Source organism: Haliotis rufescens, unplaced genomic scaffold, assembly GCF_023055435.1.
Source record: "Haliotis rufescens isolate VD_foot unplaced genomic scaffold, xgHalRufe1.0.p SCAF_6, whole genome shotgun sequence".
Taxonomy (NCBI): Eukaryota; Metazoa; Mollusca; class Gastropoda; order Lepetellida; family Haliotidae; genus Haliotis; species Haliotis rufescens.
In genome coordinates this window covers 17,493,822-17,508,750 of record NW_025964334.1, presented here as the reverse complement: position 1 = coordinate 17,508,750, position 14,929 = coordinate 17,493,822, and the positions used below count along the sequence as shown (strand labels likewise).

General features: G+C 42.7%; 1 protein-coding gene across 4 annotated transcripts in view; it reads left to right on the top strand.

Annotated features, from left to right (window-relative positions):
- Positions 1–11,736, top strand: part of LOC124140561 (ras association domain-containing protein 10-like) — a 49,536-nt gene extending 37,800 nt beyond the window's left edge. For all 4 annotated transcript variants that reach the window (XM_046508197.2, XM_046508198.2, XM_046508196.2 and 1 more), the window contains exon 3: positions 8,436–11,736. In XM_046508197.2, coding sequence (XP_046364153.2) covers positions 8,436–10,073 — 1,638 coding nt within the window. In that variant the 3' untranslated portion in view covers positions 10,074–11,736. The remainder of the gene's footprint in view (positions 1–8,435) is intronic.
- The last annotated feature ends 3,193 nt before the right edge of the window (positions 11,737–14,929 follow it).

Sequence of the window (14,929 nt, the reverse complement as noted above, 5' to 3'; positions counted from 1 at the left end):
GCCATGGAGCCTCATAAACAGGTTTTTTGTTATTAAGGCGACGCTCTGATACAGGAAATCGGTCGTATCGTTCAACTCGTTTAATTAACCTGAGGAGCGGGTAGTTAGTGCACCTGGCCTATCTCTAGTAGTTTATGCTAAAGGTTGTGTTTATGTGGTATGTGAGATCGATTTTATTGCTTTTCGCTGTGTTTGATGTCATCGAACTGTCAGTGAGGCAGGTCATATTTAGATCTAATTTGTTTTGATATCACACGTTCCAAACATAGTAGTTTATACTAAACACTGTGTTTATGTGGTATGTGAGATCGATTTTATTGCTTTTCGCTGTGTTTGATGTCATCGAACTGTCAGTGAGGCAGGTCATATTTAGATCTACTTTGTTTTGATATCACACGTTCCAAACATAGTAGTTTATACTAAACACTGTGTTTATGTGGTATGTGAGATCGATTTTATTACTTTTCGTTGCGTTTGATGTCATCAAACTGTCAGTGAGGCAGCTCATTTTTAGATCTACTTTGTTTTGATATCACACGTTCCTGACATACCTGTTTATAGTGCAGTTGCTGATAACAGAGTTGAAGGGATGACCTGATGTATGATAGCTAGCCAAGTGTCAAGCTTGATGTTAACAGTTCCATTGTCAGGTCGATATCAAAGCTTTAAGAACATATTGAACCTTATCCAATTACAAGCATCCCGGTTCCACAAAGCTGTCTTAGCAATAGAATTAAAACTCCCAAACACTAACATAGTCTTACGATAGTCGTAGCCGTGGCTTTGCGAGACGAGCTTCTTGGCCTCAAATGCTCAATTTGAACTTGAATAAAAAATAAATTCCAACGCCTCATAGAATAACAACCTGAGTGGTTTTTTTTATAGAGTTAAAACGCTATATGATACAAAGCATGGTCTTCACGCATTATCATACCTGTACCTGCAAGAGCATGTGCACTATCCGCCCCCGATTTAACCTTTGTATTATATATTCATCTAATAGAGTGAGTGAGTGAATATGGTTTTACGCCGCTTTTAGCAATATTCCAGCAATATCACGGTGGGGGACACCAGAAATGGGCTTCACACATTGTACCCATGTCGGGAATCGAACCCGGGTCTTCGGCATGACGAGCGAACGCTTTAACCACTAGGCTACCCGACCGCCCTCATATAATAGAAGTTGATGGACAACCATGATTTAAATTATTGGGCAAGATGGTCACAGGTCCCGTCAAATGCGGTATTCAGAGTTGTGCCCCTTCGCCTTACCAGGATTCGCCATGAATTCGAATGTCACATGTTTTCGCCATACATATCATTCTTGGTTTTCGTCAAATTGTGCAAGTGCGGATTTCACCAAATTTCTAAGCATATCAGCTTTGGCTAGTGCTTTCCTCCACTATAACTGAAATACTATCAAAACAACAATTAACCGGTATGTGTACCAGTCCTTGGAGCTGCTTGACCACAAAGCACCGACTCTAATGGGACGTTTATATGAATATAGATGTCAAGTCAGTGCGAACAACAGAGATAATTGAACACTAGTGCGTGTAAATATTGTAATCACATCCCATCACAAACCGGCCGAATTAATGCAATGTCATCCCATTCTCTCACGTACATCATTTTCTCAGGTAGCGTTGCGATCAAACCCCCTCAGGATTTCAACAGACCCATCAATTTCCAGCGAAATCGCCCTTCTCCTCGAACTAACACACGCATCGCTGCGTTAGATAATTTTCACACGCATCGTCAAATTCTCAAAATTATAGATATGCTTTAATAAGCATGTGCATTGAAAGTCAGAGTCTTCCTTTATGAGTTTCTTTGCTTGTTTGATAACATCGTGGTACAAAAGACTCTTCACCTACGTCGGTGTATAACCGTGTGGTTCTTGTAGAGGGATTCCGGTGATAAAACACCACAGATCACAGTGTCTGCTTGACCAGTGTCCAAGTGGACGCCCAGTAAATACAGGTTATTATCCCCCAACATGATGCTACTGACCCCCACCTGCTCTGGCTTTATCTGTACATACTTGAAAGCACCGCCGGACATTCAGACAGCAGGTGGTGTCTTGTATGCTGTGTTAACGTCCCGGCAAACAAATCGCACGGACTAACGATTTTAACCAGCTGAGAACGATGACATTGATGAAGCAGGTCGTCTGTATGTGAAACACTATTGTAATGATTGCATCTTGAGCATGTGTCGCTGATGAAAATTGTATATACACTAAACTACGGTTATAACGAACACGCTTATAACGAACTGACGGATATAACGAACTTACTTTTTAGTCCCGACTATTTGCTGTAGTTGTGCTGTATATATGCTTATAACGAACTACGGTTATTACGAACTAAAATAGTAGTCCCTTTGAGTTCGTTATAACCGTAGTTTACTGTATGTGAGCTTCATCCTCCGTTGACGAAAACGATAACAGTTCTGTTGGTGAGATCAGTCAGTTACTGTTTAGTTGGTCCTAGTCGCTAGTAACAGTTCTGTTGGTGATCAGTCAGTTACTGCTCAGTTGGTTACAGTCGCTAGTAACAGTTCTGTTGGTGATCAGTCAGTTACTGTTTAGTTGGTCCTAGTCGCTAGTAACAGTTCTGTTGGTGATCAGTCAGTTACTGCTCAGTTGGTTACAGTCGCTAGTAACAGTTCTGTTGGTGATCAGTCAGTTACTGTTTAGTTGGTCCTAGTCGCTAGTAACAGTTCTGTTGGTGATCAGTCAGTTACTGCTCAGTTGGTTACAGTCGCTAGTAACAGTTCTATTGGTGATCAGTCAGTTACTGTTTAGTTGGTCCTAGTCGCTAGTAACAGTTCTGTTGGTGATCAGTCAGTTACTGCTCAGTTGGTTACAGTCGCTAGTAACAGTTCTGTTGGTGATCAGTCAGTTACTGTTTAGTTGGTCCTAGTCGCTAGTAACAGTTCTGTTGGTGATCAGTCAGTTACTGCTCAGTTGGTTACAGTCGCTAGTAACAGTTCTGTTGGTGATCAGTCAGTTACTGTTTAGTTGGTCCTAGTCGCTAGTAACAGTTCTGTTGGTGATCAGTCAGTTACTGCTCAGTTGGTTACAGTCGCTAGTAACAGTTCTGTTGGTGATCAGTCAGTTACTGTTTAGTTGGTCCTAGTCGCTAGTAACAGTTCTGTTGGTGATCAGTCAGTTACTGCTCAGTTGGTTACAGTCGCTAGTAACAGTTCTGTTGGTGATCAGTCAGTTACTGTTTAGTTGGTCCTAGTCGCTAGTAACAGTTCTGTTGGTGATCAGTCAGTTACTGCTCAGTTGGTTACAGTCGCTAGTAACAGTTCTGTTGGTGATCAGTCAGTTACTGTTTAGTTGGTCCTAGTCGCTAGTAACAGTTCTGTTGGTGATCAGTCAGTTACTGCTCAGTTGGTTACAGTCGCTAGTAACAGTTCTGTTGGTGATCAGTCAGTTACTGTTTAGTTGGTCCTAGTCGCTAGTAACAGTTCTGTTGGTGATCAGTCAGTTACTGTTTAGTTGGTTCTAGTCGCTAGTAACAGTTCTGTTGGTGATCAGTCAGTTACTGCTCAGTTGGTTACAGTCGCTAGTAACAGTTCTGTTGGTGATCAGTCAGTTACTGCTCAGTTGGTGCCAGTCGCTAGTAACAGTTCTGTTGGTGATCAGTCAGTTACTGTTTAGTTGGTTCTAGTCGCTAGTAACAGTTCTGTTGGTGATCAGTCAGTTACTGCTCAGTTGGTTACAGTCGCTAGTAACAGTTCTGTTGGTGATCAGTCAGTTACTGCTCAGTTGGTTACAGTCGCTAGTAACAGTTCTGTTGGTGATCAGTCAGTTACTGCTCAGTTGGTTACAGTCGCTAGTAACAGTTCTGTTGGTGATCAGTCAGTTACTGCTCAGTTGGTGCCAGTCGCTAGTAACAGTTCTGTTGGTGATCAGTCAGTTACTGTTTAGTTGGTTCTAGTCGCTAGTAACAGTTCTGTTGGTGATCAGTCAGTTACTGCTCAGTTGGTTACAGTCGCTAGTAACAGTTCTGTTGGTGATCAGTCAGTTACTGTTTAGTTGGTTCTAGTCGCTAGTAACAGTTCTGTTGGTGATCAGTCAGTTACTGCTCAGTTGGTTCTAGTCGCTAGTAACAGTTCTGTTGGTGTATATTATTAGTCAGGTACTGCTCAGTTGGTTACAGTCGCTAGTAACAGTTCTGTTGGTATATATTAGCAGTCAGTTACTGCTCAGTTGGTTCTAGTCGCTAGTAACAGTTCTATTGGTGTATATTAGCAGTCAGTTACTGCTCAGATGGTTCTAGTCGCTTGTAACAGTTCTGTTGGTATATATTAGCAGTCAGTTACTGCTCAGTTGGTTACAGTCGCTAGTAACAGTTCTGTTGGTATATATTAGCAGTCAGTTACTGCTCAGTTGGTTCTAGTCGCTAGTGACAGTTCTGTTGGTGAATATTAGCAGTCAGTTACTGCTCAGTTGGTTCTAGTCGCTAGTAACAGTTCTGTTGGTGTATATTAGCAGTCAGTTACTGCTCAATTGGTTCTAGTCGCTAGTAACAGTTCTGTTGGTATATATTAGCAGTCAGTTACTGCTCAGTTGGTTACAGTCGCTAGTAACAGTTCTGTTGGTATATATTAGCAGTCAGTTACTGCTCAGTTGGTTCTAGTCGCTAGTGACAGTTATGTTGGTGAATATTAGCAGTCAGCCAGTAACATTACTCTGCAGCTGGCAAATGTTCAACAATTGTTTTACAGATGAATGCCTTTGTTTGATATCATTGTATCACTGTACACATCAGCGCTCACATTGTTTGTTTGTTGTTTAACGCCGCACTCAGCAATATTCCCGCTATATGACGGCGGTCTGTAAATAATCGCGTCTGGACAAGATAACCCAGTGATTGACATCATGAGCATCGATCTACGCAATTGTGATACAATGACATGCATCATTCAAGTCAGCGAGCCTGACCACCCGATCCCGTTAGTCGCCTCTTACGACAAGTATAGTCACCTTTTACGGCAAGCATGTGTTGCTGATGACCTATTCTACTCCGGATCTTCACAGGTACGGCCACATTGTGTTCCCATGGTGTGGGGTGGTTGTCGTGCTTGTAGCATCTATTGAAAACATACTTCCACTTGTCTAATACCTGGGGCGGCGGGGTAGCCCAGTAGTTCAAGTTTCCGCTCGTCATGCCGAAGAACCGGGTTCGATTCCCAACGTGGGTACAAAGTGTGAATTCTATTTCTGGTGTCCCCCGCCGTGGTATTGCTGGAATATTGCTTAAAGCGGCGTAAAACAATACTCACTCACTCGTCTGATACCTTTCTTATGATATACAGGATATACTGACGCTGGTTCAAACCCAGTTAGATAATATATTTGATATTCTGTTTCTATATATTATATGTCTTTTATCATATGATATGATATGATATGGTATGATATGATATGATATGATATGATATGATATGATATGATATGATATGATATGATATGGTATGGTATGGTATGATATGATATGATATGATATGATATGATATGATATATGATATGATATATGATATGATATATGATAAGATATGATATATGATATATGATATATGATATATGATATGGTATATGATATATGATATGATATGATATGATATGATATATTTGGTATCGTCACAGCCCTGTCATGTCACATATCTATTATTCTCCCCCCAGTCTGTGTCCTGTTTTGTCATATTGTTGATGTACTCCCGCAGTTCTAAGACCTCTTGCATCACATATAGAGTTTGTCTGAATTGTTTCCTGCTATAGTATACACCCTTAAGTCTAAACATACTCGCTTTATAAACATCTCACGCATTTTCAGCTTTTCTAAAAAAATAAAGAAACACACAAGACATTAACTTTAAAAATATGAGATCGAACTGCGAAATGTGACAAATTATGTTAAAACATACAGTCTTATAAAACCAGAATGTGTATTTCGATAAGCTACGTAGCTGTCCCCGATAAAAAGATTTGAAAGAGCCGTGGGGGTTGAGTGTAAAGCTGCTGAGGTATACGCAGGCTGGGCTGAAAACCCCGGGGGTGACGATGTTGATGGATTACAGATCTTACTCTGGGAGCTTTTACAACCTACCCATGGGGTACTCTCGTACATATATCCAGATATGTAGCAAGTCACGCGGTGTTTTCTACCGTCGACCAGGGACGGAATGGAGGAGCCTGGTAGTCAACGGATGTGTTTTTAACATTGGAGGAAAGTTCTGAAGTGGATAATTGAAATGGGAAAACTGCTTGTGTTTCAGTTTTATCTGTACATACATAGCGTGTCCTGACAATAAAATTATAATTGATCAGCTGGAGGCTCTGAATCATGATTAAAATGATATGTTATGAGATAAAACAATTAATACTAAAGATATAATTCATGAAATATTGAAACATTGCCATGCACAATCACTTGTATTCTGATGTTTTCGTAAGCTTAGAAAACCTTTTTGCAGAGGTGTGTCGTATTACTATCGAGGAAATACTTCCCCCCCTCTAACTGTAATGCTGGTCCCCGACGGCAAGCTTCAATATGTAGTCAAGTCACGTAGGTGTCCCAAAACAAGAGCTCGTTTGAAGGTAGCCATCGATAGTTCATCCTAAGCGCTGCTTAATACCATATTTCTTACATTATCGTGTTTTTACGTCACTTGGATTTTCTACACAGAAGTTCTAACTAGTGTCGGTGTAGAAATGAATTCAACTATGATGTAAAATGTATTCTCCTGTAACGTGTTTTGGTCACGTGTTATTTTAGGTTTTCCAGCCTCTGTGTATCGCTCGATGACTCCCTCTAAGTACAGTGTTATATAAGGTACTCACGATAACACAAACTCACTACCCGCCTGGTAATTCTCGTTTAACAACCCGCCAAGGGTATCAACTGTCTGTTGACGCTATCACGTATCATTGATTAGGAATTAACTACCATATCCCGGCAGTAAATCCGCAAGACTATGTCACGTGACTCCTAATCGGTAGCAGTGTAAACTCGCTGATGAATTTTTGCATGTATTTTAATACCGCATTGACATGTCCCACTATAGTCAAGGCGCTTCAATAACGCTCACCCTGCTCGGCAAACACTGCCCTCTCCCAGGAGGTGGAATGAATACTACAATAATACCCCCATTGTTTTCTAAGCTGTGTGTGTGTGAACTCAATGTGCAGCTAGAACACTCCACAAGTGCCTCAATTGTCCATTGGAAAATTGTCACCAACCGCTTGTCCCCAAAGCCATTGCTTTTACCGACTTTCAACTGTCTATCGATTGTCAACAATTGTCAACTTACTAACGTCTCGTGCATGGAATATTGTGTTTTATAGCTGTTAATGGTCAAGGCACGCGCTATCATTAATTATATTCTATGCACGGGCGCAGGACCTGCCTTGGGTCGATGTTCCTCTATAATCCCTTGCTGTTGTGCTGATCGCCTTCTACCTACGGTTAAGTCTGTACTTGATGCTTTGTCAGGGACGGGTCTGTCAGATTGTACAGAGCGTGACTGTACGCGATTAAGGTGTAGGGATGATAGGTTGGGGATAAATAACATTAATCATTTATTGATGTATATTGATAGTGTGTGTAGGTTCGGGGATAGTTCGGGTACAGCGGTAATACATCCATTTAGGGACGCACGCTATGGGGGATGACGTCGGTAACGGCTCACATGTATCCAGCAGCGTTATCAACCTGATCCAATAAGTCCAGTATGTACATCATCAACGGATTGTGGACGGATTGCAGTTCAAACCTGTAGAAGATGCCGTCATTATATTATCTTGAGCGCATGTATCGTGTTCATTTGGGCTCGAATTAGTCAGTGGTAGAAGAAGCAACAATTCGCCGTAAAGAGTTGTGTCCCTTAGCCAGGATCTGCTGATTGTAGGTTTGAAGCCCCGATTCCCATGATCCTTGCTTTGTAGCGCCATACCCACACTCGTGGCTTACCATCAACGACCTGCGTCACAGGATATTCCTCCCTAATTAATCTGTTATTACTGAAATGCCACTTAAAGTGGTCTTAAACTCAATACCCCTGTCTGACTCTCGGCATTAAGGGGCTAAAGCAAGGACTGGTCGGCTCGGAGTCCGCATACTGTGTCTGAGTCGGATATTCATGTTAATGTATACATGGTATCTCAGTGAGCTAGCACTATAAATCGGCATCAGTCCGGACTAGTACAAGCAGCCACGCACGCACGCACGCACGGACGGACGCACGCACGCACGCACGCACGCACGTACACACACACACACACACACACACACACACACACGTGCATGCACGTCGCCATGTAAGTGCAATTATCTTGGACGGGACGTTAAACCCCATTTCACCTTAAACTCAATACACATATGGATATATGTTAAAGTACTCTGCATTTTGTCTTCCAGATGGTGTTAGACTCTCCAAACCCCGGTCCTCACGACCTCATGACCCTTGACCAGACCACATCGGAGATCCCGATTCTGTTGGACGGTACAGTTAGATGGGTCACAGGCCTGACGAAGCGGACGACCTGCGATGACGTCATATACGCCTTACTGTACCAAGACGGCAACCACGAGGGCGAGACAACAGAGAACTACGCCATCTTTGAAAGATGGCGGGACGTGCAGCGGCCATTACAGGCCAGAACGAAAATAATGAAGATCTGGAAGGCCTGGGGTGTAGAACAGAATAACGTCGAGTTGTCGCTGCGAAGGCTGCAGGACGAAAGCTACATGTCTGGCGAGTCGTACAGGACTAGTCGGAGACACAAGCGTAGCAGGCATAAGACTCGTCATGGCAACGACTGTGGATGTCGTCCTGGAGCCCACAGGAACTGTTATAGTACAGGGAAGTTGCGCTCTCTTGAGAGCCTTGTGAAACTAGTCATTGCGCAGGAGCGGAAGTTGCACGACCTGGGTGAAAGAATTGATAAAACCGATAACAAAATTGACAATCTTGAAACTCGTCGCCATTTTAGCCGTGTGAAACAAAGTGGCGACGATTATGTTCAAAGTGCTTACCTCGACAGTCTCAGTGAAGATAGTATGGATGAGCTGTTTGGTAATGTGAAATCGGAGGATATTGAAGCGTATTTGGAATATTGTGAGAGGATTATCAAATTGGAAGATAAATTAACAGGTGAGAACAGTAAATTGAGAGATGTCTCCAGAAAGTTACAAGAATCTCTTGCCAAGAGTGACTGTGTAGGTAACGGCGTGTCTAGTCTGACTGACCTTGACCTCTCTTTGCCTCTGAACCAGCAGCTGGAACAGGTTCAGGTTGAAATGAACCGCCTGGTGAGCGCGGGGATGATGCAGAAGTACCAGGAGGACTCGGTCAAGCGAGAGTTGCATCAGTGTGACAAGCAGATCGAGGTCAAGAGACAGCTCATCAGGTCACTCAAATATGACCTGGATAGTCTTCAGGTCCGATTGGACAGTGCCAATGTGGACCAGAGACAGGACGAATCCACTGAGGATGATGCCGATGATAGAGTGTCTATTATACAAGTGCATGACTCGCCTCCCAAGTCTAGGAACAAGTCAGTGACGTTTGATGATAGGTTCAATCACATGCATGTCATAGGGACGTCTCACGAGAGTCTGATGGAGAGACTCGGTAGCTGTGACAAGAATGGGGATAATCCCCATCAGACTCCCCCCTACGTCAACGACAGCTGCTACAGGAGGCGGCCCCATCACACAGCTACTCAACAGAAAGTCACGTCCATTTTGAAAAACAAAGAACAATATAGTTATAAAGCACATTCCAATTCCCCTGTTAATACTCGAGTTGGTCCTGATACGGTGCCAGTCAATCAGTCCGACACATCCCCTGGGTCTGAACTTGACCGGCTGACCAATGCCCATGACAGTGGCCGGTATCATTTGCCGAGTGGCATGTACACGTTTGCCAATGATGGACATTACTCTCTGCTCGACTCTTCTAACAAGCAGTACAAAGACGAAGACTCCAACTCCGACACAGGCCTCAGTTCCATGCACAGTGACGAGTCTCCTGGTCTAGAGACCCTGGTCTAGACATTGTCTATTCCTGGTTCGGACCTAGCCTATTCGTGGTGTGGACAAAATCTATTCCTGGTGTAGACGGAATCTATTCCTGGTGTAGACGTAATCTACTCCCCGTGTAGGAACAATCTATTCCTGGCATAGACACAGTCTATTCATAGTGTTCTCACAGTCTATTCCTGGTGTAGACACATCCTATTCTTGGCATAGACATCGCCTATTCCTGGTGTAGAAATGATCTATTGCTGGTGTAGGTGCAGCCTATTCCTGGTATAGACATGGCCTATTCCGGGTGTAGAAATGATCTATTGCTGGTGTAGACGCATCCTATTCTTGGCATAGACATGGCCTATTCCGGGTGTAGAAATGATCTATTGCTGGTGTAGACGCTGTTTATTCATGGTATAACACAAAACACAACCTATTCCTGGTGTAGTCTGTTTCGATGTATCCCAGTAACTATAACTGTGACCGTTGTTTTCTTAAGCAACTTTTGTTTAACTTAATACATGCTGACCGTGTTCTTTTCTGGCATTTTGACGATAAGAACGTACACACGTCCAATTTCCCCGTAGCCCCTGGTGACCGCGTATAGGACGAGCGCAATACTGCCTTCACCGACTCATACCCAGACATTATAGGGCACACATTAATGCAAGATATACCTTTGGTCAACCAACCCAAAACAGCTGATGAACATAAAATATATAGATTTCAAGATAATAAATTTCCCTATTTATTTCTTAAAATAATGTTAGTAAGTTAAAGCACAACATCGTTTACTAGAAATTGGTGTTGTTAAAAAGGCTAGAATACTCAGTTCAGAGAGTCCACTTCATTATAACTTCAATGACTTGCTATCATAAAGCACATTTTACAGCTAATTACCTTATTGATATTGTATAAACCGTTTCACCTGACCAATTCATGGGGCATTCTTCCAACAATATTTAATTAGCATTTTCATGTCAGAAATGGCAAACAGCAAAACCTGATCCTCTCCGAATCTTGGGTCTATCAGACATATCGAGCTACAGAAGTTCGAGACACACGGGGGGGCGAGTGGTTAAAGCGTTCGCTCGTCACGCCGAAGACCCGGGTTCGATTCCCGACATGGGTACAATGTGTGAAGCCCATTTCTGGTGTCCCCCGCCGTGATATTGCTGGAATATTGCTAAAAGCGGCGTAAAACCATACTCACTCACTCACTCGAGACACACGGGACACCGAAAACAGAGTTTTAAGTTACATCTCTTCGGACCATGCAGTTCCATCGTCTTAAGCGATATGTCGAGTTACTGAAGTTCGGGTTATGTGGTTTAGCTGTATATTATAACTATTTATGTAACATCGGTTGCTGTTCAGTGGATGTCAAGAACCTAACATCAGGTCATCATGTACTCCGAATTGTAGAATACAAAGTGTTTATTTCCGATTCTGGCTTTTAGACGAATATGTACACGTAGTTTGAAAGGAATTTACAAGTCGAAGTCAGATTCTACTGCATGTCCCCGCCTACCAGAGACCAGTTGGTGTAAATGTCATAATTGGAAATGTCATTGTATAATGTCATTGTGTGATGTCACACGACTCCTGTTGGTGTCCACAGAAGCCAGATATTGCAATATTGTTTGTTGTCCACTCTCATCATCGTTCATAAATATTCAATACTCTTTGTTCCCGTGTTGATTGTGATTTAACGACGCATCGAGCTATGCGATACTGTCAATCTTCAAGTGAGACGAACATGAACAAGGGGGAACTGCCGACTACACAATGGTTGAACGCTAATTGAAACCTGAGATTATATGACCGGTCAGTCTATTGCTATCCTCGTGGCAGCAAAATTAGGTATATAAAGAGATAATCACTTTTCAGTTTAATGTCATTATTTTTGTAACCTGATAGTCTTTTATTTGAGTTAATCAATGAAACCGATTTGTATAAAATATCAATTCTTAGCAGAAGGAATACTATACTCATTTATCAATACTTCCCGACTTCACTTCCGAAATACTCATTGTTCATTAATACGCCGACGGTTATTTGATTCGTCCTTATTACCTTGTTGGTATTGTTACGTTTTCTACTGGTAACAAGAATATCATGAATAGATAAGACTATCGAATATTGGGATATATCCAGTTTTGACAGGCATCTCATGGTTACATGCGTTGAGGTACCCTTTGTTTTTAGACGTGACCTTGAGCAATGGTGACCTTGGCATCGTGGGGAAACTTAAACCATGTATAGAAAGACATACTGAACATTGACACTAGGACATGGAAGATATAACTGTATCCATATCACATGGCTTTGTTGCGTTGGGGCTATCACATATCTCCTCCCCCTTCTTCGTGAACATCTGTTGTCATCATTGTAACTTATCCGCAAGCGTGGTATTCAGGAATTGTCCGCTCACATTTTGTTTCGTATTTCAAGTTCCAGAAAATCTTGTTTAGGTGTGGTGAGGTGAGGTGAGGTGAGGTGAGGTGAGGTGAGGTGAGGTGAAATGGGGTTTAACGTCGCGTCCAAGATTATTGCACTTATATAGCGACGTGCATGTATGTGTGATTGTGTGGCTGCTTGTACTAGTCCGGACTGATGCCGATTTATAGTGCTAGCTCACTGAGATACCATGTCGCAGTTTAACTTGAATACCCCACTCAGACACAGTATACTGACTCCGAGCCGACCAGTCCTTGTTTTAGCCCCTTAATGCCGAGCGCCAGACAGGGTAACAACGAGTACCATCTTTTTTTTACGTCTTTTTGTATGACGCGGCCGGGGATCAAACCCCGGACCTTCCGCTCTCCGGGCGGACGCTCTACCACTAGACCAGGAGGCGGTCCTCTTGTAAAGGTTCGAATCTACACTCAGTGACTAATTTGTACCCGTTTTGTAATTCGTGATAAGATTATGATGTGATGATGTTTAAAATCACAATCCAGATTACAACGTCATATGAATGGAGTGAGTGGGCGAGTCAAGTTTAACGCCAGTCTACACAGTACGCAGTTATGTTCGTCATCTGGATATCAGAGGAAAGCACATGCTATGAAATTTGCAGACGCTTACCATCTCATTAAAACGCATGGGGCACCTGAGTGCTGTCAAACAAAGATTCACGATGAGGGCGAATTTGGATTCGAACCCACAATCAGCGGATCATAACACAGTTAAGGGATGCAACTCTACACAACTAAATGAGGTGTTTTGACGACAGGGCCAGATATTACATATCTCATACGCATATCCTTCAGAAGTGATGACTTAGACGAAGGATCATAATTGAAGCGAAACTCGAATCAGCGGATCCTGGTACGGAAAAGGGACGCTGCACATCAAATCATGTTATTCGTGCCTCGTCTAATAAATTGAACCGAACGCTGATTTTTTACACACTGTTCACATATGACCGTTAACAGTCTTATCACCTGCTACCTCATCATATCGACATCAAATAGTATAAATCCCCGGGTACCCACCCACGCACACCGACTTGTGACGATGACTGCAACACGGGATCTGACCTTAACACAGGAGGCAATCGCTTTATCTTACTTACATGCTTACTCAAACACAACATATCTTCTTAATCTAACATAAATCCTTATTCCGGTTAAAAACACTGAACGCCGAGGAGATCTGCTACCCCCAAAGTTGAACACTCCTAATCCTCACATGTGCTGATTGGAAAGCAAATTGAATCCCACAACACTAGGCGAGCAACGTGATATCTATTATGCCAATGGAATTAACGCTAACACTGTTATTGGTTTCCTGGTTGGAAGCGTCTGCTTATATTACCTGTTGTTAGGCAAACGTGACCTGGGATTTCTCTCAAAGGAGGAAGCCAACTGGTCTGGCCCTTTATTGAATATTTGTAGTTTTTTTCCGTGTTGTCAGATCTTCCACATGGTAATGTCGAGCAGAGTTACAAAAGAATTGGTAGTCTGGTTTAAATAATGTCAGCCACACGATTAGCTCAATATGGATTTTCCTCGAATTCTTAGTTTGTCAAGGCTGTGTCAGTTAGCTGGTAATGTAGACAAACCAATACATAAAAGTGATCACGCTGTATTCGATAGTCCAGCTATATGATGACGGCTTGTAAATAATCGAGGCTTGATAGTTCCCCGTAAGTCCTCAACTAGAGTATATGATAGGCGTGTTTGAACTGTAGGCGTGCCATGACCCGTTGATCGTGGGTTCGAATCCCTATTACTTTGCTCGTTGATTTCATGAAATTGTCTCAGGCCTGCATAACGTCGATGTTGCCTCCAAGATTATGCTATCACGCCGTCATATAACTGTTCACACCAGAATTCAAGTAAACTGGGGGCGGTCGGGTAGCCTAGTGGTTAAAGCGTTCGCTCGTCACGCCGAAAACCCGGGTTCGATTCCCGACATGGGTACAATGTGTGAAGCCCATTTCTGGTGTCCCCCGCCGTGATATTGCTGGAATATTGCTTAAAGCGGCGTAAAACCATACTCACTCACTCATGTAAACTGTATCACGAGAGGTGAGATGAGATCAAACGTTCAAGATTATTGCACTTATATAGCGGCCCATAGAGACGGAAGGGCTGTGCTGGGGATACAGGGACGACACCTGTATTGTGTCAGTACTCTTACATAAATGTTTAAATAACTGCCTATTTTATTTGGGGGTTTGGGTCGGGATTAGGTATCAGCAGTCGGAAACAGAATACAGTAACCCACCCTGACACAACCCCAACCAAACCAAACAACCACAACTAAACATGGAAAAACCAGTTAAACACAACTTACTGCGGATTTCTATATAAATACCATTTTTGGAATCGTATCTCGTTTCTGATGAAACTCATTTGCTCGTGTTTATG